A 23,772-nucleotide genomic window follows, 5' to 3' on the forward strand; every position below is an offset into this window, starting at 1 on the left:
TCTTTGCAGATGACGGAGAAGCTGCAGGACATGGAGAACGAGGCCATGTCCAAAATTGTGGAGCTGGAGAAGCAGCTGATGCAAAAGAACAAGGATCTTGAATCCATCAGGGTCAGACTCCTGAGCTTTCACATTCTTCTTTGAATCTGTCAATCTTTCAGCTTCCACAAACTGATTATTCACGCTGCCACTTGAAGTTTTTAAAAAAAAATTTAAGTCTGTCATCGATGCATAAATCATTTCCAGAATCCTTTAGAATTCTACTTTAAACTGTCACCTGTTTTCATCCTCTCCTGCACAGGAGGTCTACAAAGACACCAGCTCTCAGGTAATCTCGCTGCGGCAGATGGTGAAGGAGAAAGACGAGGCCATCCAGCGACAGACGAAGCTGGAGAAGAAGATCCACGAGCTGGAGAAGCAGGGCACCATCAAGATCCACAAGAAGGGAGACGGTGACATCTCCATTCTGCCCTCCTTACCTGTCGGTACGATAGCGGGTGCCATGATGGCAGCAAACGGCTCAGCTGTCGGTCCGAACCACACGGGGGTTGCTGCAGGAATGCCAGCTCCGCCGCCGCCACCACCTCCACCACCACTCCCCGTAAACGGCACATGTAAGTTTGATGCAGGTCCAGCTGGGCGCGGCGTGTGTGCTGAAGCTCATTTAAGTTGACTCGGTGCTGTCGACCTTCTCCACAGTGGCAAACGGACCATCATCGCCCTCTCCTGCGGCGCCCCCACCTCCACCGCCTCCTCCTCCACCACCTCCGCCTCCTCCTCCTCCTCCTGGGCTGGCCTCAGAGATATCGGTACCCCTGCCTCCTCCACCTCCCCCACTTGCTCCCCCTCTGCCCGGATGTGGGACCCCCACTGTTATCATGAACTCTGGCTTAGCAGGTAAAACACCTCTGTGGTGTGTTTGTGTGTGGATAAATTCCCCGTAACTGAAAATATGAAGTATGTGCTTGTATGTAAATATTTTGAGAGCTGTGAGAAAACTTTCTCCTGCTGCTGCTGATTTGTCACACCCAAACGGAAATGCAACCATGTCGCAACTATTACTCGCATCACTTTAGGCGCTTTGTCTCCCTCTTCTGGCAGCAAGAATAATTGCACCGATTCACTGCCAGAGACGCAAGACTAAAAGAAAAAGAGAAAAGAAAACTGGCATGAGATTTATTTGAAACTCCATATTTAAACTTCCCGAACACGTCCTGCCACTGATTAACTGTGATTGAGATACCTACATCATTCTGAAACAGGTTATTTCAGGACATCAGTCAAAGTAATAAGATGGAAACGCTAATGGACCTCCAATAGTAGATGATCATTTTCTCTTTGTGTCATTTGCTGCACTCTATACTCTCATAAGATCAAACTACAGGCATTGTACTCTAAATGGTTGTGTACATTCCTTATTGTGGTGTTGTTAATTGCTTTTCATGGTCAGTAATGCCTGTTTGGGCAGTGCATGTGCAAACTCTTCCCACTAACTCCCTGCCAATTTCTTAATCATGTACCTTGTTTCTTTCCTCCCACCGACCAGAGGGACCCATCAAACTCTTCTGTAGGTTCTCTTTGTATGCTGTTGTCTTCCCTGTTGCATTCCTGCATTACAGATTGAAAAGATGGTATTTTCAGCCCTAATCCAGTAGGGAAAAAGGTTTACACAGTTTAAGTCTTTAACGGCATTTTTTAAGGAGCCTCTGCCCTTATATAAACACAATTCTGCTGAAAATATCTCTTTTCGAAATCCTGCATGGTTCACACTGTGGTTTAGATGTGTGTGTGCGTGTGTGTGTGAAATGTGAGCTGACAGCATGCGGAAATGCAGACCCACAGTTGCATGCAGTTTAGAAAGTAATAGACAGAAATGGAAGGGTTTCCTTCAGCCACACCTGTGTGTGTGTGTGTGTGTGTGTGTGTGTGTAGTTAGAGGTTCAATCAGGAAATCCACACTGCAGACATGGCCGACAGGCCTCACGCCATTTCTTGGTCTTTCTTTAGTTGAAAGGGAGCAGTGGTTGTGTGGTCTGTGCCTGTGTTTGTCACCAGTCCCAGATGTCAGTTCACCCTCTCACCTGTGTGTGTGTGTGTGTGTGTGTGTGTGTTGTGTGTGTGTGTTGTGTGTGTGTGTGTGTGTGTGTGTGTGTGTGTGTGTGTGTGTGTGTGTGTGTGTGTGTGTGTGTGTGTGAGCACCCTCTGTTAGCAGACACGGATGCTCCACTAACGCTGTTTCCTTTTTAGCTGTTAAGATCAAGAAGCCCATCAAGACAAAGTTCCGTATGCCAGTCTTCAACTGGGTCGCCCTGAAACCAAACCAGATCAACGGGACCGTCTTCAATGAGATCGACGATGAGAGGATCCTGGAGGTCGAGCTCTTTCTCAGATCACCGAATCCGCTCTCCTTTTGTTCTTTGGCGTCGCTGATTCTCTGTTGGCTTCCCTTTAGGACCTAAACGTGGACGAGTTTGAGGAGATGTTTAAGACGAAGGCGCAGGGACCTACGATCGATCTGAATACGAGCAAGACGAAGGTGAGCCAGAAGATGCCCAACAAGGTGACGCTTCTGGACTCCAACAGAGCGAAGAACCTGGCCATCACCCTGAGGAAAGTGGGCAAGACTCCTGAGGAGATCTGCAGAGCCATCCAGATGTGAGCTTGACACCTCTTGCCTGCTTTCATCTGGCTTTTCGGCGGCTTAAACCTCTCTGTGCCTGCCTCGTCCCGTAGCTTCGACCTGCGCACTCTGCCCGTGGATTTCGTGGAGTGTCTGATGCGCTTCCAGCCCACCGAGAACGAGGTCAAGACCCTGCGGCAGTTCGAGAAGGAGCGCAAACCGTTGGAGAGCCTGACGGACGAGGACCGCTTCATGATGCAGTTCAGTAAGATCGAGCGCCTCATGCAGAAGATGACCATCATGGCCTTCATCGGCAACTTCTGCGAGAGCGTCCAGATGCTCACGCCGGTGAGAAACACAGCCTGTTGGAGGAGATAGATGGATGTGTGTCTCAGACGAGTGTAACCGTCGCCCTCCTTGCCTCTCCTTAGCAACTGCATGCTGTTATTGCAGCGTCGGTGTCCATCAAGTCATCTCAGAAGCTAAAGAAAATCCTCGAGGTAACTGAAACACCTCTGTGATATCAAGCAGATGTTTTAAAAAAGCTCTTCCTTCCTTCCTCTTCATACTTGTGGTCCCTCTCCAGATTATCTTGGCCCTTGGTAACTACATGAACAGCAGCAAAAGAGGAGCAGTTTACGGCTTCAAGCTGCAGAGTTTGGACTTGGTAAGATGCTTTTCTAGCTTTGTTTTTGCCACCTTCTCCATCAAAGTTCTTTAGACCTTTCTGTTTTCTTCCAGCTCCTTGACACCAAGTCAACAGACCGCAAGCTAACGCTCTTGCACTACATCGCCAATGTGGTGAAGGAGAAATACGCACAGGTCTCCCTCTTCTACAACGAGCTGCATTATGTGGAGAAAGCTGCAGCAGGTGAGTCATGTGGGCCCGACGTGTTCGGGGGGTTTGTGGTGCCTTTGTCTCAACATCCCTGCCTCCAGTGTCCTTGGAGAACGTCCTGATGGACGTCAGGGAGCTGAACAGAGGCATGGAGCTGACCAAACGAGAGTACAGCATGCACGGTCACAACACCATGCTCAAAGAGTTCATCGCCCACAACGAGAGCAAGCTGAAGAAGCTGCAAGATGACGCCAAGATCGCACAGGTAACGCGAGCACGCCGCCGCTCCGTGCCCGGTTTCACCAATCAGGCTTCACCTTGAAGCCGTTTTAAGCTCCTCTGAGTCAACTTTCTGCTTTTCAAAAGGACGCCTTTGACGAAGCGGTGAAGTTCTTTGGGGAAAACGCCAAGACGACGCCCCCGTCTGTCTTTTTCCCCGTGTTTGTTCGATTTGTGAGAGCCTACAGGGTGAGTTCGTTTACCTCCCGTGTGCCTCCTCCTCCTGTTAGACTCTCATTGTGCACAACTGCTGACCCTAGTCGCCTAATTCCTGCTTTTGGGGTTTGTTTTTTTAAACACGTGTATGTTTTATCACAGCAAGCGGAGGAAGACAACGAACAGAGGAAGAGGCAGGCGCAAATTCTGATGGAGAAACTTCTGGAACAGGAGGCCATGCTGGAGGAGAACCAGAAGGTTAGTGTTTATCTTTGCATGTCCACCCAGTTGCGTTCATCATGAACCAGAAGGTAAGCAGATTCCGCCTTCAGCTCCACCTCCTGACACCTCACCACAGGATTAGTAGAGGCCTTCTGGCTCCAGTTTGTAGTTGCTTCATCCCTCCGACACCCTGCTGAGCTGCTTCATATCCACTCAGCATCAGTGGTTCTTCCACTTCAATGGTCCAATTAACTCACACATGCAAAGGGGCTCAGAGTAAGAACACAAGGAGGGCTGGAAACTATATGGTTATCATTTAAAATGGGTGTTGTGTGTGTGTGTGTGTGTGTCTCCTTTCTTCAGTCTCCATCCCATAAGAACAAGCGGCAGCAGCAGGAGCTCATCCAGGAGCTCAAGAAGAAACAGGTCAAAGACAGCCGACACGTCTATGAGGGCAAAGATGGAGCCATTGAGGACATCATCACAGGTAATGGCACCACACACACACACACACACACACACACACACACACACACACACACACAGACGCTGTGCATGAAGGTTTTCTCCAGCTATACACGTTAACAGGGGGGATCTAAACCAACTAACACTTTTCAAATTCCACTGTCAGATGTTTGAGAACTTCACCGGTTTAAGAACCAGATGAGTGCAAACATGCGCTGACAGTTCAGCTAATCCGGCGACACACGTTTGATGGTCACAGCCCATCATATCTGCTGTGTCATTGCTTTATAACGCCGAGTTGTTGGGGGCAAGAATACAAACAAGTCTGCTTTTATAACAGGAAAAAAAACACTGTTTAGTGCACGATTTTAGAGCAGTAACGATAAATCTATGTATATATTTTTATCCCCTGCTATGTATTTTATGCTTGTATTCAACATTTGTAGTTTTTACAACCAGCCAAGGGAATCTGATCAGCAGTCAATGATGTAATACGTCTAAAAAACACTGACGGGCTCTTTTCACAGCGGAATTACGCTGACTGTAGTGGACTTTTTTGCCCCTCCTGGTGCTGTTGTTGGGTATTTGCTTTAGTGCTAACCAGTGCTAAACCTCTTTAGGAGTCTGCTTTTCTTAAATTGTGTTTGTCATGTCTCTGTCCTGGCTGTTGTCCTTGTCGTTCTCGGTGCAGTGCTGAAGACAGTGCCCTTTACCGCCCGCACAGCCAAGCGCGGCTCTCGGTTCTTCTGCGAGTCCGCCCTCAATGAGGAGTACCATTACTAAGCTTATAGAACTGTCTCTCTCTCTCTAAGGTTGCTGAAAAAAACCCAAACATTCCCCTATTTTTATCATTTTTCTGATCCATATCCCCGCATGCATCACCACAACCACACTCTTAACTCTCTCGGACCCGAGGCGCGCACACGTGCCTGAGAAGGAGCGTCTGATTGTGCGAGTTCTCCTGTCTGAGATGCATGAATTATGACACCACCCATCATTATTACTTTATTACAGCAAATCCTAATGTCACAGAAGCCAAATCTCTCACGGGATGAACTGAATGAGCGGAATAGCGAAATAAGGCGCACGCTGCCCCCTGGTGGTGACAGACTGTCACTGTCAGGAAGGCGGCTCGATTGATCTTTTCTCAGCTGGCGCCTGTGACATTATTACTTTGCTTTAGTTTGGTGTGTTTGGATGATTTTTATGATGTTGAATGTCTGTGTGTTTACTGTCGCATCATCACTGCTGCAGAAACAGCTTCCATCAGACTTCTCTTGCAGCGTTCTGCGCTCTGCACCATCATCCTGCATGTCCAGGGTAGAAATAACACTCGCAGTGCTGATGACTGTCTTTGCGGTGTGCTACTAACCCGGTTCTGGTGTTGCATTTACTGATCGTGTGGCATGTTTTTGCTCTCTCTGATTCTTTTTTTTACATTTGTAAATATACTGTTTAAGTTAGCACAGTTTACAAGTGCTCTGTACTGTACTTTTGTTATGGACTCTTCTTCTGTCCTGCTGGTAGCCACTCTTTAAAGCAAACTGGGTTCATAACAGAAAAAAAAAAAGGGAGAAAACCTCCAAAGCTTGGAACCTCCTCTCTTCCAGCTGAACTTAACCCCCTGCAGCTCTGTCTCCTCTCGTGCCCTTAGTGCCCAGGCTCTGCCCTTCCAAGCGCAGCCAGCTGCCGCTTTGCTTTGCAGCGCTTGCGTAGCAAAGCCAGTGTGGCTAAAACACGCTGTGGTCAACCCTCCTATTTTTTTTTAACCTCCATTTTGTCTTCTCTTCATCTAGCCCTACAGAAGAATAATATTACTAAATTTCCCAATGTCTGCTCGAGGGTAAGGAACTTCTCCAGTAGCACATCTGTAGTGGTGGATGTATCCCAAACCTGGCAAGCATCTCTTTGTTACCTTTGATTTACTGCCTTTTCACTGGGATTACCTGCTAGTGACCAACCTCCTTTCCTGCTTGTACATTTTAAGCCTTAAATGATAAGGACGTGGTCTGTCTCATTGGACAGTTGAGCCCACAGTTGGTTTTTTTTCTTGTTAGAACTCATGTTGCTTTGACAGACAGGCTGCCAGCACTCTGAGCACTCATCAGGAACTGCCCCGAGCAGCCGACTGACGGCTCCTTTAACTCCCTCCTTTCCCCTCAGATCTGAGGAATCAACCTTACAGGCGAGCGGACGCCGTGCGCAGGAGCGTCAGAAGGCGCTTTGACGATCAGAACCTACGACCAATGAACAATGGCGAAGTGGTCATGTGATTAGGAGGAGGAAGAGGAGGGGGAGCGCATGTGATCGGGGGTGAGAAGGTGATGGATGTGAAAGGCGAGGAAGAGGGAGAGACGGGATGTTTGAAGAGTGAAGGTTAAGTGGAGGACAGGTGTAGCAGCCATAGAGATGAATATGTACATATATTACATAAGAATACACGTTATTCCATGTCTGTGGTGTCGTAGCTACCCTTTACGAAGGACTGAAACATGTCTGGGACTGAATTTAAGTGTCTGAAAGGTTGATTTACAAACCTTAGACAAGCCAAGTGCCTGAATTTACTCTGTCGGCTAAAGTCTCGCTGTCTACTATTCCCCACTGTAAGCAATACAACTGGACCTGGCTTTAAATCTCTAAGGCGTTAGGGTGGATTCGCTGTGGCCTTAAGAGCCACGTAAAAAGATGCTTCCTTGGAAACAATGTAGAATGTACGGGACGCGTTCCCTTTCGCTGTTATGATGATCACATTTGGTAGCATCGACTCTCGTTTCCATTTGCAATACAAATGTGCTGTTTAGGCACCGAGGTAAAAGAAAAAGGGCTGATCAGAATTTCACTCATTCCTGATTTGCACTACAGTGAAACCATCAGACACCCGTCAGATCAGACAGATCAAACTTGATATGTACTTATTGTCCTGCAACAGCAGGTCGACCACCGTCCACTTAGAGTTTAGCATTTCTGACGTTTGGTGTCTGGAAACAAATAAATCACACGGTCGGCAAGGAAGACGAAGCTGCCTGAATGATAACGAGCCCGACTGGATCTCATGTTCAAACTGGACATCACTCTGCATTTCAGCCATCGGGTTTTCCTTCTGTCAAATTGGATTATATTCAAGGCCACTGCGTCTACTCATTTTATTGTAATTTTAATGTATAGTATTTAACCACTGAAAAGATTCCTTTAAGCCTGTGTTTTCATCTTAATGTGTCATTAAAAACATGACAAAACAAAATACACCATACAAGTTTCCTAAATGTACAGATGTTTGTTTTTTACTTCATTCACATTACCTGATTGTACATATTGTTTAAACAAACGTCGCCTTGTGCTATACAACTTGAATGTTACTTTAACTTATAGTTTTTTAAAAATGTCAATTTTTGTATATTAAATTAAGCCAAATGGATTTACAGTAACGTATTAAATCAGTATCTCACTGCCACTGCAGAAGGTAACGGATCACTACGTGCATGTGGGTGCGCCGCAGGGTCACGGGAGGCAGCTTTGGAACTCATGTTGGACCAGATTGAACTGGTTTGTGTCACCTGGGTTCCGGCCCCTGCGATACACCCTCCTGGTGCACGTGTCCGCACGTGCACATGCTGCCGTTCATCTCAACGTCACCATCTGTAACGGCGACCTCTCTAACTGGACGATAACTGTCATTGTTCCCACCCATAAGTGTATTTTTAGGCAGTCTGTTTATAACACAATAACGTCTTTTTTAAGTTAGGTGAAATGAGATTTTCAGATATGATCAAATAAACTATTTACATCGAACATGAGTGTGTGGCTGCTCTTCGTTGCACCAACGCCCTTTGGACGAACTTGGAAGGATGTAAAATACCCAAAATGCGAGATCCATTCAAACAGTATTTATTGTGTTTCACTACAGTTTTAGTTTTAACAGACGATCCAATTTAAAAGTCAGTTCAGCTGCAGCTGGATTAAAACAATTATCTAAAGTAATCCAGATTAGTTACTTTTTAATTCAATACAAAAGAAAATGGCAACCAGAGCTATATTCAGCTAAACCAAAAAGCAGACGATCCAAAAAAGCCAAGTCATGGACATGGACGTGTGTGGACGGTGCAGCACACCTGCAAAAGTGTGTAATCTGCCCTTCCAGGGCGGCGTGACCGGTACAGGCAGACGGGCATGATGGGAATGCGTGTCGGAGGAGTGAACAGCGTGATCGGAATCACGGAGCATCCAGTTGTTCCAGCAAAGTTCTCCTCCTCTTTTCCAGCTCCCCTTCACTCAGCTCGCTGCCTGACGTATCCCAGCCGCCCTGAACGCAACACCAAAGAGTTTAAATAGTCTCGCGCCCCAAATCTAAAAGACTGATTTCAAAGGGTGCAAACAGAGAAATTCTGAACGTGATCCTCAGTCTTCACGACAACCCACCTCCTCTTTGGCTGCTTTTCTCTTCGGAGATTTCTGTTTCGAGTCTGAGCGAGACTTCCCCCGAGACTTGTCGTTCTCTTTCTCTTTCTCTAGGTCCTTCTCGCGCTTTCCGTCGCGCTCTCTTCCTTTCTTCTCATTGTCAGAGTCCGGAGACGCCTGTTGTTGTGAGTTCTGTCAGTACCAATCCAAACCCATCCGTGTTTCACAGCGTTTCTTGCGTACTTACAGACTTGTGACGCCTCTTCTTGGTCTTCTTCTTGTGCTTCTTGGACTTTTTATAGCTTCTCTCTGGAAGTATCAGTAAATGTTATAAACGCTGATCAAACCTCTGATCCGAGCCGTAAAGGCCACCCACCGGATTCTCCACTGGAGGAGCGTTCTGAAGGAGACTTGGACTGAGATCTCTTTTTCTTCTTGTGATAGTCTTCGTCCTCCGACTCTGAGCCCTGTCAACAGTCAGAAAAGCACCGATCACGCACGGCTACAGCAAGATCACGTCTGCGCCATTTTGGGTCCGAGCCACCAACCGATCGGGAGCGGGATCGTTTCCTGTGGTGCTTTTTGGACTTCTTTGAGTGCTTCTTTGTCTTGGAATGGTGATGCTGGCATTCATGCTGAATGAAATCAACACAGCATATTAAAATCACCTTCCTCACAACAACCCAACATCCTCCCCCTCACTACGGACTCACCTCTAAGACATGCATGAAGTCCTTGAATATCCTCTTCCTCTCTGCCTCCAGGGTTATGTCTTCAAAGGCAGATTCTTTCAAAAATCTATCTCTTACCTGCAACGATGCCACCAAGATGTCAGCTACTGCGAGCTTGTAAAAACACATCTATTATTACGAAACTGCCAATGAGGATTGAAGGAACTCACAGACTCCCAAGCGGTCTCTGGCTCCAGTGGTGGTGTGGCCTGCTTCAGCATGTTTTTAAACGCTGCTTCTTTCCTCTTCATCTTCCTGGCCTCTTCTTTCTCTCGCTCTCTCTCTCTCGCCTCTGCCTTCTCCAGCAGCTGCACAAGGATAAATCGTAACATGAGTTAGAAGCTTGACGTCCAAAGACTCAGTTAAACCGTTGCTCCTGTGCTTTTAAACACGGTGTAAAAGGTTCGCGTGGAGAATCTTACACTGTTGAAGGCCAGTTTAATGTTTCCAGCATCCAGTGTGGTGGCACGCTTGTCTGAGCTGATGACTGATCCAAAGTCCTCAAAATTTGTGTTGATTTCAACTGGAAAACTTTTGTCCTGTAGCACAGCAGATGGAAAAGGCCTCAGTAAAATACACAATAGAGCAGCTGACCTACAGTAACACATGTGAATGGTCTAGTGTAAACATATGGAATCTGTGTTCAGCAGAAGTTTGTAGATATGACGCTCAGTGACACAACCCTCTTACTTTGAGAATATCCTTAATGATCCTCTTTTCATCATGGTAGCGGGCCTTCAGGTCTTCCACATAAAATTTGAACAGATCCAGGGGTGTAGAACCTGGGGCATATCAAACAAACTGATGTTTAACGGAGGTCCATGAGTCTTTTTGGCTGATAAGATTCACATTTTATTTACATGAACCAATAATTGATGTGTATGTGAAGCTACAGGAGGGTCCTGTCCTACCTGGCTGTCCCAGCATGTTGGCAAAGCGGATGTCTGAGCTCAGGCTTGGGTACATTTCCATCCAGGATGACATGGAGTGAAGCTGCCCATGATCATGGAGCTCATCCAGAAATTTCTTTGTGAACAGAAAAATGTCATGCAGGATAGAAATGAAGAAAAAAAAAGCTGAAATAAGTGGTTCTTTTCAAACTGTCCTCATCTTTCTCTATCTGCTCACCTGGAAACCTTCTCTGTTTTTGCGTTGGCGTCTTCTCTCCCTCAGAAGAGTCTTTTGTTTCTCCTCCTCCTCCTCCTTCTCCAGAGCCCTGATGTGCTCCTCAAAACAAATGAGGGCATCTTCTTTGTCCATATCTATAATCACAGGACCAAAAAAGAAGACTATAAAGATACTCGAAAGATCCTCTGTGCATGTGCAGAAACATGTAAGAACACAATTGCGTTAGTATTTCATCCTCCTTAAACTAAAGCCAATAAAGATGTCCTCTCATACTCTGCAGCTCTTCATCCTCTGCAAAGGTAGGGTTGTCCAACAGGTACTGCTGGGCCTCGGACCAGGTGGTCCGGTATGTTACATTAGCCATGTTATCCAGTATGTTTTTGAGAGCCTCCCAGTTCCTCTTTCTGAGCTGCTTGGCTTGTTCCTGGAAAGAGGGGAGGGGGTAAACCAGGATAGATCTCACCTGTGATTACAACTGAAAATGGTTTTGACTGACGTTTAAGCCTTACCTTCTCTTTCTTAGCAAGGTAAAACAGCACATCTTCATAAATCTCCAGTCTGTCTCTCTCAGGGACACAACTCCACACCTCAAGTTCAGCAAACATTTGCTCCGCTTTCCTGGATTCGAAGTACATACACTTTACCACACGGTGGCAGCATTTTACAGGCCAAAGTCATCTTTAAGCAATAACAATTCTTTAGAAGCATTTCCTGTAGGGCCTAAATTATTGTGTTTATTAAAAGTAAACAGTCAAATTAACCAGTAAATTTCAGTCTCACTGCTCAGAAAAACAGAAGATGAAACTAAATTATTAAAAAAGGAGAATTTCAGACTTGTGACGCTTCTAAAACTGAGATTTTAAACACTAAAAAAATGTCCAGACCTGCCACCTAAATACATGCATTTCTATTAAATCTTAAGTGGATTCTAGCATCAGTCAATTGTTTTGTGGAGTATTTTTGTTTTTGCCTGCTAGTACAAATCTCCATCCTGGTTACGTTCACACTACCTGAGAGAACTGTGAAGTGATGTAAGCCAGCCAACAAAGTCTCCTGTTGCCAGGAGTGAAACAGTAAAACCATTCTGTGATTTAATTGTGTTATGCTGCATCAATGGCTAACAAAATTGGAAAATAGGAGCTCGACTGTGTCTAGAAGCCTGCAGCCAAATTCTTGATCAACAAGCTGATCTAGGACCAAAGGTACCACCCAGAAACTTTGAGTTCCTTTACATTATGAACCATTAATTTAGATTAATTACCAGTCAGTCAGATAATTCAAGTTGTGGCAGTTTAAACCAGTCTCTGAAATAGGACCTATATTACTGATCCAAACTAATTAAAAGTCCTTCTCATCACTGCTTAACACTCCAACACATAGGCCCTTACAGTAAATTGTAGATACAGAGGACATTAGATGACAAGGTTTATTAGCGTTTCACAAAGCACAATAGCACAAATCAATACAGGAAAAACAGAACTGCGAGATCAACAGAGATCTTACTTGTATCTGGTGGTAGACGTCATCTTCTCATGGTTCTCCAAGAACCTCTGAAATGTCTCTTTGGACTCCTTGTATTTGATTCTGGCCTCCTCTTTCTCTTCCTTCTCTGTCTGTACTTTGTAGGCATTGAAGGCCTGTTTCTTCTCACTCAGTTTGGGAAGGGCACTTTAAAGATTTTTTTATAAAGAGGGAAAAATCAAGCTGAAAGCTCCCAAGAGCCACTGCAAAACCGGACACATGAACAGTGTGGTACCTGTAGCGAGGATCGTTGATGATCAGCTTCATTGCTTGTTCCCAAGACGAGTTTGACGACACACCCTGAAATAGAGAAAAGGTTACGAGAGCCTAATAAAGTTAACCTGGAACATCAAACACAATATTTTAACAGATCATGAATGGAAATAAATGTTTGTATGTAGACAAACAGAGATGCTGTGCTGCTCCATCTGCATGCATTTTCTAAATTATTGAGACATGCTGAGTTAAGAGGTATGGAGTGGCAATAATTTAAAGAGGTACCCTCGATGACTTCTGTAAGTGCCCTTTTCTAGCACTTGTATCTCAGAGGGAGTTACTCCTTCATCCATTATGAACTGATTCCACGATGTGCCTCTGTCTCACCAGTTGTCAGTGTTATTCTAACTCAGCGTGGCACACCACTTTCTCCCACTCTCTTAATCCCTGCAGCCCGTGCCTGTGATCCAATAAAGCTAATCATAAAGACAAAGCCATTAAGATCTTGCAGGAAATGGCAAGCAATCTCTGAGGACTGCTTTGTGCACAAATTAAAATGAGCCTATATATAGCAGCGCTCAAAACGGGTGGCCGCAGGCAGTCTTCACGGCTGAGAAACACACTCAGCAACAGGAGTTCAATCCTGACTTCTGTAGTAAAATAAGGTTTATAGATGAGATAAAAATACAGCTGCTAACTGGTAACCCAATAAAACATGAAGAGATACTGACAGAATACAATCCTTAATGTGTACAACAGCATCACTTAAGTTAGTGTGATAAATATAATGTCACAGACGTGGGTACCCTAAAAACTCAAGAAATTTAAAAATGAATAAATAAAAAAAATAATAGCTGTACAAGAAAAAAATCCCTGATTTGATTTTTCATTTGAACTCCAGTGAAGTAAACTCTACTAAAACCCAAACCTGTCATCGGTGTTCATAGCTGCAAAGGCGCTTGCAAAATAAAGCATTTTAAGTTTTTCTTGGTACACCAGATAACCCACTGAGAGAAATATTTATGACGCTCCTCACAGCTGAAAGCACAGATATGGACCCTAATGTTCGGCTGGGCGAGTCTGCCGATAACAGCACAGTGATTTAAAAACCTGACCTGTTAAATGTCAGGTAAAATGAACTCGTGGCACTGGCCGACAAAGACACACAGATTCTACTCCATTTTACCTCCACTTGACAGACCGACTCACCTTCTCCTTCAGTAGCTCCTTAAAGGCTTGCTTGGCCTCTTCCTTTGTGTTCCATTTGTAGGTTTTCTTCTGAAGTTCTGGCCGTTCCTCCTTTGGGGCTTCGACACTGGGGGCAAAATAAACCATGAATGATTAATAAAGAAAAGAAGGAAAGGAAAAGCCCACAGTTGTGTATATGCAGTAAATGCAGGGTGATATTTGTGAATGGTTCCATATTTGGGTTTTTGCTATATGATGTGACAGCGAGTGGCAGAGGTTGGGAAACAGTCGTCTCTATCAGACAGGAGCTGCTTACCTGGCCGGGACCTCTGTGGCGGCTGGGCTCTCTGCGGCAGCCACAGGTGCATCTGCAGCCTTGACCTCAGCTGTGAGAGTGGCGGTCGCCTGGGACACGACTTCCTCTGAGACTGCCACTGTAGGTTCAGCCTCCATTACTGCCGCCACAGAGGCTGTACTTTCTGCTTGCACTGCAGGAGCCGTGATGGCTGCAGGAGCCGCCGTCTCAGTCGTCCTGAAATTACACCAGAATGACTCAAGTTACACCACCCAGTATAAAAAATACTAGTAAAATATATTTTTTTACTTATATACACCGGTAAGCATAAAAGATATCCTAGGAAATATCTAGTGTAACTTTCAAAATTAGAGATACAACAGTCAGCTGTAGCCTACCACAGCCAAAGAGCTCTTACCCATTCTCTTCTGCTTTGATCAAGGCTGGAACAGACAAATTGAGATACTCGTTATGTTACTCGTTTTCATTTCAAAGCACACTGCAGATAAGAGACCGCACAGACGTAATTGTGTGTTGTTGCTGCATTTGTACTTCAATGGTATCCAACCACGTCAGTGTTGTCTAATTTATCATGCTGATTAAGCCTCCGTGGTGAGAAACACATCTCAGTGAGGAGCTTCACTGATTTCATCATTGTAATCAGACAGCATCTCTTTACCTTCCAGGTCCTCCAACTCTTTGGGTTTGGTCCATCTGGATTCCTTAGTCTGCGAATTGTAATAATAAGGCTTCCCTGTGTCCGACTTGTACTCTTTCCAGGGGCATTTAGAAAGCATTTGCTTTGAAAGGAGAAATGAAATACAAGTGTTGGTATAGTAAACCAATGGTTACTTAAAGGACAATTTATTTATATGTACCTCCGCAGGAGACTTAAGGTCATCTGGTTTCTCCCACGTAGACTGTTTAGTCTCTGTGTTGTAATAATATGTCTTTCCATCCAATGATTTGTGTTCTGTCCACACAGACTTCTGAGGCAGATGAAAAAGGAGAGAAGTAAACATTTTGTTACCATATCAAGATGAACACTGGACCTGGTTTGGATGTTTTTACTCTGTCATATACACATCTGTCCTTTTTATGTGTACACACCTTCTTTGGCTGCTCCTCTGGCGGAGATCCATTTGTGGTGCTCTGCAAGGACAACAAAGGGAGAGCTTGGCAGACTGCTGCTTTATGAAGAAAAATGACAAACACACTAAACACAATAACGACAGTGCAACTCATAAACCCCAAATTAGAGCATATATAGATTCATTATGTTGCACTTACAGTTGTTCCAGGCGCAGCTGCTGCAGAAATGAGAAGACAAATGAGTGAGACGGTGCAGAATGTAAAACAAGCACAAAAATGATTTGTGAGTAAAGCAGAAAATTAAGACTCTTACTTGGGGTATCAACACCAGGCTGCAGAAAAAACAATTTTACGAGTGGGTTAGAAAACATTATCAAGTCCACATCTCTGCATTATAACTCAGAGAAAAAAACTTCACATTTTCCAAAATAATGTATAATTTAAAATCAAAACAATAAATCACAGCAGACACACTGGCACTCGCTGGCACACGTTTCTCCAAAACTGTAACAGATTATTCACTTTTGCCCGTTTCTATATATAAAACCATCTTTTCTTAGAATCCATTCAAGCACTGTGTTAAGAAGCACTTCACAAATAAAGATATTTATAAGTTTGGTGAAGCAAAGCACAGAGGTTTGAGTGTGTTGTGTTACCGGTCCTGTTGGCTGCACAGATGCAGCTGATATTCGAGGTGGCAGCATCATTGCTGGCATCATAGGTGGGATCATGCCTGGAATCTAATAAAAGAAGCAGCATAAAAAATTCATCTGGCATTTTCATGCCACTTAGCATGGTCAGACGCATGAAGACGCTGCGTGAGACAAGGTGTTTGTGTGAGTGTGTGCGTGTGGTTTGAGGACTTCATTCAACAGGGGGTGAAGGTGAGACTGGGAAGAGCTGCGCTGCGCTGTGCTCATTTAATAGTGTGATGGTGCTGTAGTGTGTCAAGTGTGAAGAAGCAGCAGCACAGGACTACACTGCCTCAGCACCTTCTCTGGCTCAGGGGCTGGTTCAGTGATGAAAATACTCCTCGGTGTCACACAGGACAAGACTGCATATGCTTGCGAAATATCATCTGGTTTCACTTTGAAAGGTAATTAAAGCACTGATGAAGATAATACCTCAGGACAGAGGTAGGGTGAGCTAAAAAGTTATAGATGTGTTATCTCTTCATAAACACGATGGAACTTACACATCAATTCTCAAAAAAAAAAAAAAAAATCACAGGGTAATGTTTAAGATTTTTAAATATACCGATTAACACTAAAAAAAGAGGAGAGAGGTGATCTGTAATATATCTCTGCAAAGGCTAGTGAACATTTTGGTTATTTCAATTTCCATGGGCAGTTTTATTCTTTAATTGAGCTCCTTAGTGAACTTTGACTTTGTTTTACAATGAGAATAACTAAAATTAATCTGACTTTCTTACCTGGCCCAACGGCGGCGTCCCCATTGGTGGCATAATCCCAGGCGGAAGAATACCAGGGGGCATAGGTGTCATGCTGGGGGGTCGTTGTGCCATTGGAGGCAATCCCATGGGAGGAAAATGAGGCGGTATTCCCGGTGGTCCCATCTAAATAAGGAGGTAATAAGAAAACACAACAGAAACAAATGAGGACATTTGGCATTTTCAATTGTTAATTCAGTCAATTTCCTGTGGTGACTGGTAACGAGGGATGAATAACTAATCATATCTGTCAATGACTTACAAATGGGGGCGGTATTGCTGAGGGCGGTACACCTGGATAAGGTGGCGCTTGGGCGGGGCCATTATTAGTCTCTGAAGAAGACTGTTATTCATAAAAAACACCAAAGAGTTAAAAATAAAAAGCCAATGGCAACTTGGAATTGCTTGCAATGGATTTAATTAAGCCCAACTTGAAAATCTTAAATGAATTGAAATTCTAAAAATCAAAACTTATCATGCCAGACAACCTATATTTGAAAGAGGGCAGATCTATGGTGATGGCAGTAAGTCACATACATTTTAGGGTTTTATAATGGTCAGTTTTAAATCCAGAGTTTTAAAAAATCCCCAACAAAACATATATAGCATAAAAACAATGCATTTCAGAGGGTCTTGGACTCTAATCCATTCATAGATTAACATATAGATCACAAATTTATATATTATCATACATGTTATAACTGAATCCATCCAGACTTTTTATTGATATATTATGAAAAGGAACAGATTTTGGAAATACGTTTAGTATTCCAGGCGCCACAAACTGTCAGTACTGCAGGAATTACAAGTCCAATACTCCCACATTTGAATCAAAATTCTGGCCGCTTGTTAAAACACTCTTTCTTCCAATGGCCGGTACACCAGCCGTTGTCCACCTAGCGCTAAGCTATTTATTAGCTTACCATTTTAGTAGCAAGATAGCAATATATTTTACTTTGTATTCGTCTATTCAAAATAATATCAGCGATTCCATCTTACAATTGTCAAGTTTTGTTTTCTCTCAAATTTGCTATATAGTTTAAATCATTAATATACTTGTGCCGCTATCGTTAGCACAAAATGTTAACAGCGCTAACATAGCATGCTAATCCGCGGTGTTTTAAAGGTATATAACACAGTTAAAACGAAGAGAGGGCGGCCAAGATAGTAATTCAACACGCACAAAAACGGCAAATATGGAGCCTGTAATTGCACGAGTAAACGTTTTTTTTAATTTAACACAATTTACCCCCCAGTAGTTGTACTCACCATGTTGGCGAGAGGCTAATATATACCTCAATGAAATTGTAGCACGTTTCAACAACGAGCAAGCCGATTGGTCCAACTTGCTTCCATTTCCGTCGAGTCAGGAAGAAGACTTTAAAGGTTCATTCTGCGTCAAAACTGCGCAGTAGTGCGCATAACGTTCTGTCTGGTGTTGTTGCAAAGTGTATAACAAGAGAAATACATACATGCATACGCACGCACGCACACATACACACGTGTATGTATGTATGTATGTATGTATGTATGTATGTATGTATGTGTGTGTGTGTGTTGTGTGTGTGTGTGTGTGTGTGTGTGTGTGTGTGTGTGTGTGTGTGTAATGCCATAAATCTTTCTTACTGTAGTGCATGACTCTGTCAGGTCTGGTCATTACACTGCAGGCATTAATGAGCACTATTATATTTACCATTTTAAATCTGTGTTCCTATCTCATGATACACACGTATTTACCAAAAAGGTTCTTATTTTTAAATACTGTTGCAGTGAGTGCTATTTTAGATGTTATATCAGGTTCCAATTTCCAAAGCTGAAGTAGACGGCATTCAGACTTGGAGCAAAATTACCTCGGTGTATTGGGGATCATTTGGACAGCTGGCTGAGATTTTCCAATTATTGGCTCCTGTGACACAGTTCTCTTGCTGGTCGGCAGAATGATTTCCGATGATGGTGGGAAATTGGAAAGTGGAGAGGCTACACAATTTTACCTCTTTAAGTGCCACTAATGCAATTGTTTCCCTCTGTTTTTAGCCATTACAGTTTAGTAATAATTTATATGCAAAACTGCATCATTTGGGTGGATAATTAGTTTACTCAATTGATTTTCCTTTTCAAAGTCATTGTAGTCTGAGGAAGCTGAAGGTGATGAAATGATTTAAAGTAATTTTAAAAAGCAGATATTTTTTTTCTTCTTGGAGTTGAGAGTTTACAGGTCTGCTAAAGGGCAACAAAGTGTTTGAAAACATATGGACCCCCAGTTAGGGCCTTCTATAATAAAAGATTCATTTACTGACAACTGGAGGCACATTCTCTATCCATTCTCTTAACAAGCGGAAAAGACAATAAGACATTAGTGAGGAACGGTGATGGATGGAGCCTCCATCTAATAATGGGAGTCAGTCGGCCACTTGTCTCCTTCAGACAAACAAACACTGAAACAGACATGAATCAACATCACAGCCCAGTTTCGAATGTTTTGGTCGGCCTGAGGGGGGTGAAAGATTATCAAAAGCCTTAGCAAGTTGTATACCTACTAGAATAAATTCTGATTCCCCTTGATGTCGTGCCCTTATATTATTTGAAATTAAATTTTAATCAGTGTTTGAATCAGATTTAGATTTTGAAGTTTAAGTTTTGTGCACATGAAACAAAATATACGTTTCATTTAGCAGATATACAGTAACACAGTTCCTGTAACCTACTGTATATAGATGTATGTTCTTTTAGTCCTTTGTCTCACACACACCCACACCCACACACCCACACACACACACCACACACCACACACACCCACACACACACACACACAACACACACACACACACACACCACCCACACACCCACACACCACACACCCACACACCCACACACCCACCCACACACCCACCCACACACACACACACACACACACACACACACACACACACACACACACACCACACACACACACACACACACAATGTTGGGCCAGTGTGATTGATTTACATTATTTGAGCTGGTCAATGCTTGCCTCTGGTCCAGTCCAGCATGATGCTGACCTGCCTTACAGGCTCTCCTCTTTTTAATCTGCTGATCGGCTTCCTGTCAGCTGCGTTCACATTAGCAATCAGCTGTACAGCGTTACATTTGCGGCACGCTTTGCAATTTCCTGTCTGAAAACAGGGGAGCCAGAACTAGTGCCAAATCAGTTTAAAATTAGACTCTAAATGATGCTTTCCAAGTAACTCCTGGCCTACTTTATGTTCTTTAAGGATGTTTTAAGCATATTATGCATGCAGGTCATTATTGGGCACTTTAATCAGTGAAAAATCCCTTTACGTGGGTTTTGTATGATTTTAGCTGATACGTGCTATCAGTGTGACGGCCACAGAGTTGAACCCTGGCTATAAACGGATCTTTCTTTTTTTATTCTTTCTCCACAGCCTCTGTGCTATTTTTATTAAATGCTTATTTGAGTTGCAATTATCAACCAACAACACACAAAGCTGCTGATTGGTGCACACCAACTATCACAGCTTCAAGTTCTCAAAGAGTTGCTGATTCCAGACACAGCTCCCCCCCACACACACACACTCTCTCTCTCTCTCACACACACACACACACTTGCAGATGATGACCCCAGAAATGTGCCATTATGTCATGCACTATTTAAGTCGCTCTCACTCTTTTTACATTAAAAAGCCCCACATCAAACGGCGTGACAGCTCAGACAGATTTCCAGACTCAGATATGAAATATCAGCCTGTCAAACAACTCAGACATGCCTCAGATTTGTGAGCCTCAGCTGAGCGTGTTCCTTAGTGGCAAGGATGCGTTTGAAAGGTGCATTGTCAAAAAATGTCATCTGTCGAGAAAAAAATGACTTCTGGTGGCACTTGAAGTGAGTGTGTGTAGGAAAGATGGACATACAGAACAACCCCCCCCCCCCCCCCCCCCAGACACACACACACACGCAGACACAAACACACACACAGACCACCACCTTCCCAACTGGTCACCATACTTCCTTTGTCTGCTATCTTGCCCTGAACAGACTTTATCGTACCAAAAGTTCAAATATAAATCTGTTCTTCTGTACCTCCATGCCAGTTACGGGCGGTTGTTGAAATCAGAAAGAACATTCACTTCTCTGTTAAAATCTAGCTATGAATAACGCTGTCTGTGTTAACATTGGTTTCATTTTCAGAGCCATGGAATTGGCAAAGTAAGGAGCTGTTACCTCTGTCAGCAGCAAGTTAACCTTGAAACAGACGCTGGTCTTGCTATGTGAAAACTCAATAAATTGATGATGCAATTACCTGATTTACTTGTGTGTTTCTTGTAAGACTGGAAGTGTTTAAACTCTGAATTTACAGACTCAGACTGTCTGGATCCACTGTCAGAGCCACTGTTTCTGCCAGGTCTTTTACAGGAGAATGCTATCAACGTAACACTAGGCCCGTGAAATATGAAATATCATAATTTTATCTTTGCATGGAGTGCACAAATGACTGCAATCATGATGCTGTGCTACCGTGTAAAATGATGAAAATTGTCAACAATTAACTGCGGTTCTGATTAAGAACACCGAAACCCAACGTTCGCTCCTGAGCAGAGCAACACTGGAGTGTTCAGCCACGCGTAAGATAGAACCAGCATCATTTGGTGGAAGTCATTAATAAACATTGCTTTTAAAAAAAAAAAAAAAATCCTCACTGAGTTTAGGTTTAAGCTGGCAATAAATCCTGCTCGTGTCAACATGAGCTAAATTATTGAAAGTGTTTTATGGGCCGGTGATATTGGCATGTATGTCTTCGTAATTCAGTAGACCGCCGAAACACCCGGGATAAGATCTTTCCTTTTCCATACATTTGGATGAGGAATAAAGGTGGTGCAGGATTAGACTGATGTCCCTCTGCTGTGTGTAAGAGAGATCAAAAGGGGATATCTGTGTAATATTTCACTTTGAATTTGGGCTTTTTGCTCAATTCAATTGTCCTGTCACTGAAACATGTTTCCATTCTATTGTTGGAAGGACGCACACATGCAGGGCAATGAAAACACTTGTTTACACATAATGTAGCCAATAACACAATCATGAATAAAACTCTGTTTCCATTTCAGATCCCAAAAAGTATTTTTGTTGTGTATGCACAATATTGTCAATTTAAAGTTTTCTGTTCCTGAACACCATATATTTAATTAAGTCTTCAGCTGTAGCACGCTCAAAAGTGCAGAATCAGGCTCAGAAACTTTTCACACGAGAACATTTTAGCCAAAGGATTTTTCCCCCACCGTATCTTGACAGTCAGAGACGGGTGGGTCATAATCTCTGGATCAATTAAGGCCTTTAGCTACACTCTGCTCACTGCTCCAGCAAGATTGCTTTGAAACACAAACTTGCTTTTTTAAATGGCATGTTGGAACCCAGCTGATATTAGTCTATCTCCAAAAAGCAGCACAGGACTTTACCCAAGGAAGAGAACCATACACAGAATTGATCAGCATAGTGACTTCCTCAGCTAAATTTAATTGCTGTTATATGATCCCCACCCACCATATAGAACATCGTGTTCAGGACATGAATGAGCAGTCACTTAGCTATCACAGCGCTACCCTCGGTGTAACAGCCAGCCAGCCAGCCAGCCAGCCTGCCTGCTTGGGACTCCATGATAATGACCCTCTACAGCCTAAAACAAAACAAGCTTCCCAATCCGAACCATTTGTGCAGCTTCTGTTTGTGAAACGAAGCGTGGCTGTTTTGATCACGGTGGTGAGGCAACATCAGGTGTGGAATGAGCCACAGTTCCCATGAGGAAGCCTCTGGGAAATGTCTGCCATCGCACGAAGCTTCGCAGGATTCTGCCAAGTTCTACAGCACTTGATGAAATGTGGACTCCTAAAAGCCTCCAAATGTTCATTTACAGGAACCGTATGACATCTGTTATGTAAGAGCACTAATCCTGTAACGTGTAGGAATGCCTCCAAACATCTGGCAGTGCTCATTAGGCATGCAAGACTGGACACCTCAGCAACAAGAGAATAGAGAGCTTAGATTTTGGGTTTTGACAATTTAACAGTGTTGAACATGGAGCATCAAAACAGTTTAGAACAATCTGAAACACAGCAGGCTTGGGACACACACATATTTATTGTGTCTAGAGACAAACTGAGAAATATAGAGAAATTATACGGAATAATCATAGGGAAAATGGATGAGCTAAAATAAAAATGCCACATGGAAGCAAGCCAGTAATCTACCGCTGACACTAGAACATAAAATATTACATGTATTTTATCTCTCTATATTCATCTTCACCTTTTTGATTCTTTTCATCTCCATTAGGCAAATTACACAACAGGATGACAGAACAGACAGCCGACAAAAGGAACAGTGAATAACAAGACAAAAACATGATCAAAGGCCAGGGTCCATCCATTACGTCTGATTAGAAATCAGTGGATTGGCCTGGTAATTGTACCCAGACCAAAGTAATATATGACATCATAATTATAAATAATGTAGAGATCAAAACCGCATGGCAATTATTGTGAAAAAAGAAGTCACCTCACGGTGGAACACGGGGATTAAGTACATTGGGTTTTTTTTATTCCTCCATTTACATTTTTTATCTACTAGACCTTTAAGAATCAGCGTCTCAAAGCTAAACTTTATGTGTCACTTGCATCAGGGGTGTTCCTTCAAGATGAAGATTGATATTAATTAAACCACATTTTTGTTGCTTTCTGCACAGCTGGAATCTATTTATAGGATGGATGATTTTTCTTCCATTTCACACTTTTCAAAAGCTTCTCTGAGACCTGTGGGCGCCTGAAAGAATTAAACAGATCCATTGTGCCCTAAACCCCCTCCCTCCCACACACACACACACACACACACACGCTCACACAGAGCAATGCAATATTCAGTTAGCTGAAAGCACCTGCTCCCACACCAGTAATGAACATGCACAATGTGCAGCAGGTGAGGGAAATAGGAAAATGAAACTGTGGGTCTAGAAAAAGTAAATATATAAATTGGTATGGCTTTCATTCAAAGGAATATGCCTTCAGATGCCACTACAGTCTATCTATCTATCTATCTATCTATCTATCTATTATCTATCTATCTATCTATCTATCTATCTATATCTATCTATCTATCTCTATCTATCTATCTATCTATCTATCTAT

The 23,772-nt window shown here is 43.4% G+C and overlaps 2 protein-coding genes across 9 annotated transcripts in view; one reads left to right on the top strand and one right to left on the bottom strand.

The window, feature by feature from the left end:
• The window catches only part of fmnl2a (formin-like 2a), a 35,151-nt gene extending 26,782 nt beyond the window's left edge, over positions 1-8,369 (top strand). The window contains exons 13-28 of one of the 6 annotated variants that reach the window (XM_057012553.1): positions 10-111; positions 302-614; positions 700-897; positions 1,547-1,567; positions 2,248-2,372; positions 2,453-2,655; positions 2,734-2,968; positions 3,052-3,120; positions 3,207-3,287; positions 3,362-3,491; positions 3,560-3,723; positions 3,825-3,926; positions 4,056-4,151; positions 4,479-4,602; positions 5,272-5,392; positions 6,744-8,369. In XM_057012553.1, coding sequence (XP_056868533.1) covers positions 10-111; positions 302-614; positions 700-897; positions 1,547-1,567; positions 2,248-2,372; positions 2,453-2,655; positions 2,734-2,968; positions 3,052-3,120; positions 3,207-3,287; positions 3,362-3,491; positions 3,560-3,723; positions 3,825-3,926; positions 4,056-4,151; positions 4,479-4,602; positions 5,272-5,363 — 2,055 coding nt within the window. In that variant the 3' untranslated portion in view covers positions 5,364-5,392; positions 6,744-8,369. The other 5 variants (XM_057012466.1, XM_057012317.1, XM_057012725.1 and 2 more) reach the window with 5 other exon arrangements.
• An 80-nt stretch (positions 8,370-8,449) lies between these two features.
• Positions 8,450-17,957, bottom strand: prpf40a (PRP40 pre-mRNA processing factor 40 homolog A). 3 transcript variants are annotated; one of them, XM_057012942.1, is made up of 27 exons: positions 17,866-17,957; positions 16,859-16,939; positions 16,579-16,722; positions 15,803-15,886; positions 15,460-15,478; positions 15,345-15,364; positions 15,165-15,206; positions 14,933-15,040; positions 14,734-14,854; positions 14,473-14,497; positions 14,076-14,291; positions 13,781-13,886; positions 12,591-12,655; positions 12,338-12,502; positions 11,344-11,452; positions 11,108-11,258; positions 10,835-10,968; positions 10,618-10,732; positions 10,397-10,488; positions 10,129-10,245; positions 9,877-10,014; positions 9,689-9,784; positions 9,524-9,610; positions 9,352-9,442; positions 9,223-9,284; positions 8,997-9,152; positions 8,450-8,880 (listed from the first exon to the last, which is right to left on the bottom strand). In XM_057012942.1, the coding sequence occupies exons 1-27, from the start codon at positions 17,866-17,868 to the stop codon at positions 8,791-8,793; spliced, it is 2,637 nt and encodes an 878-aa protein (XP_056868922.1). In that variant the 5' UTR covers positions 17,869-17,957; the 3' UTR covers positions 8,450-8,790. The 3 variants fall into 3 exon arrangements, with proteins under 3 accessions (XP_056868922.1, XP_056868830.1, XP_056869014.1); XM_057012850.1 differs by having other exon boundaries at positions 14,933-15,043; XM_057013034.1 differs by lacking the exon at positions 16,859-16,939 and having other exon boundaries at positions 14,933-15,043.
• Between the last annotated feature and the right edge of the window lie 5,815 nt (positions 17,958-23,772).

Source organism: Takifugu flavidus, chromosome 1 (genome assembly GCF_003711565.1).
Source record: "Takifugu flavidus isolate HTHZ2018 chromosome 1, ASM371156v2, whole genome shotgun sequence".
Lineage (NCBI taxonomy): Eukaryota > Metazoa > Chordata > Actinopteri > Tetraodontiformes > Tetraodontidae > Takifugu > Takifugu flavidus.

Bases quoted from the DNA above. Each gene is read 5' to 3' on its own strand.
- prpf40a (XM_057012850.1), bottom strand. The intron at 13,887-14,075 runs GTAAGCAGCTCC...TTTTGCCCCCAG, and splicing joins GCCACAGAGGTCCCGGCCAG to TGTCGAAGCCCCAAAGGAGG. The intron at 10,733-10,834 runs GTGAGCAGATAG...CTGTTCACAAAG, and splicing joins AAAACAGAGAAGGTTTCCAG to AAATTTCTGGATGAGCTCCA.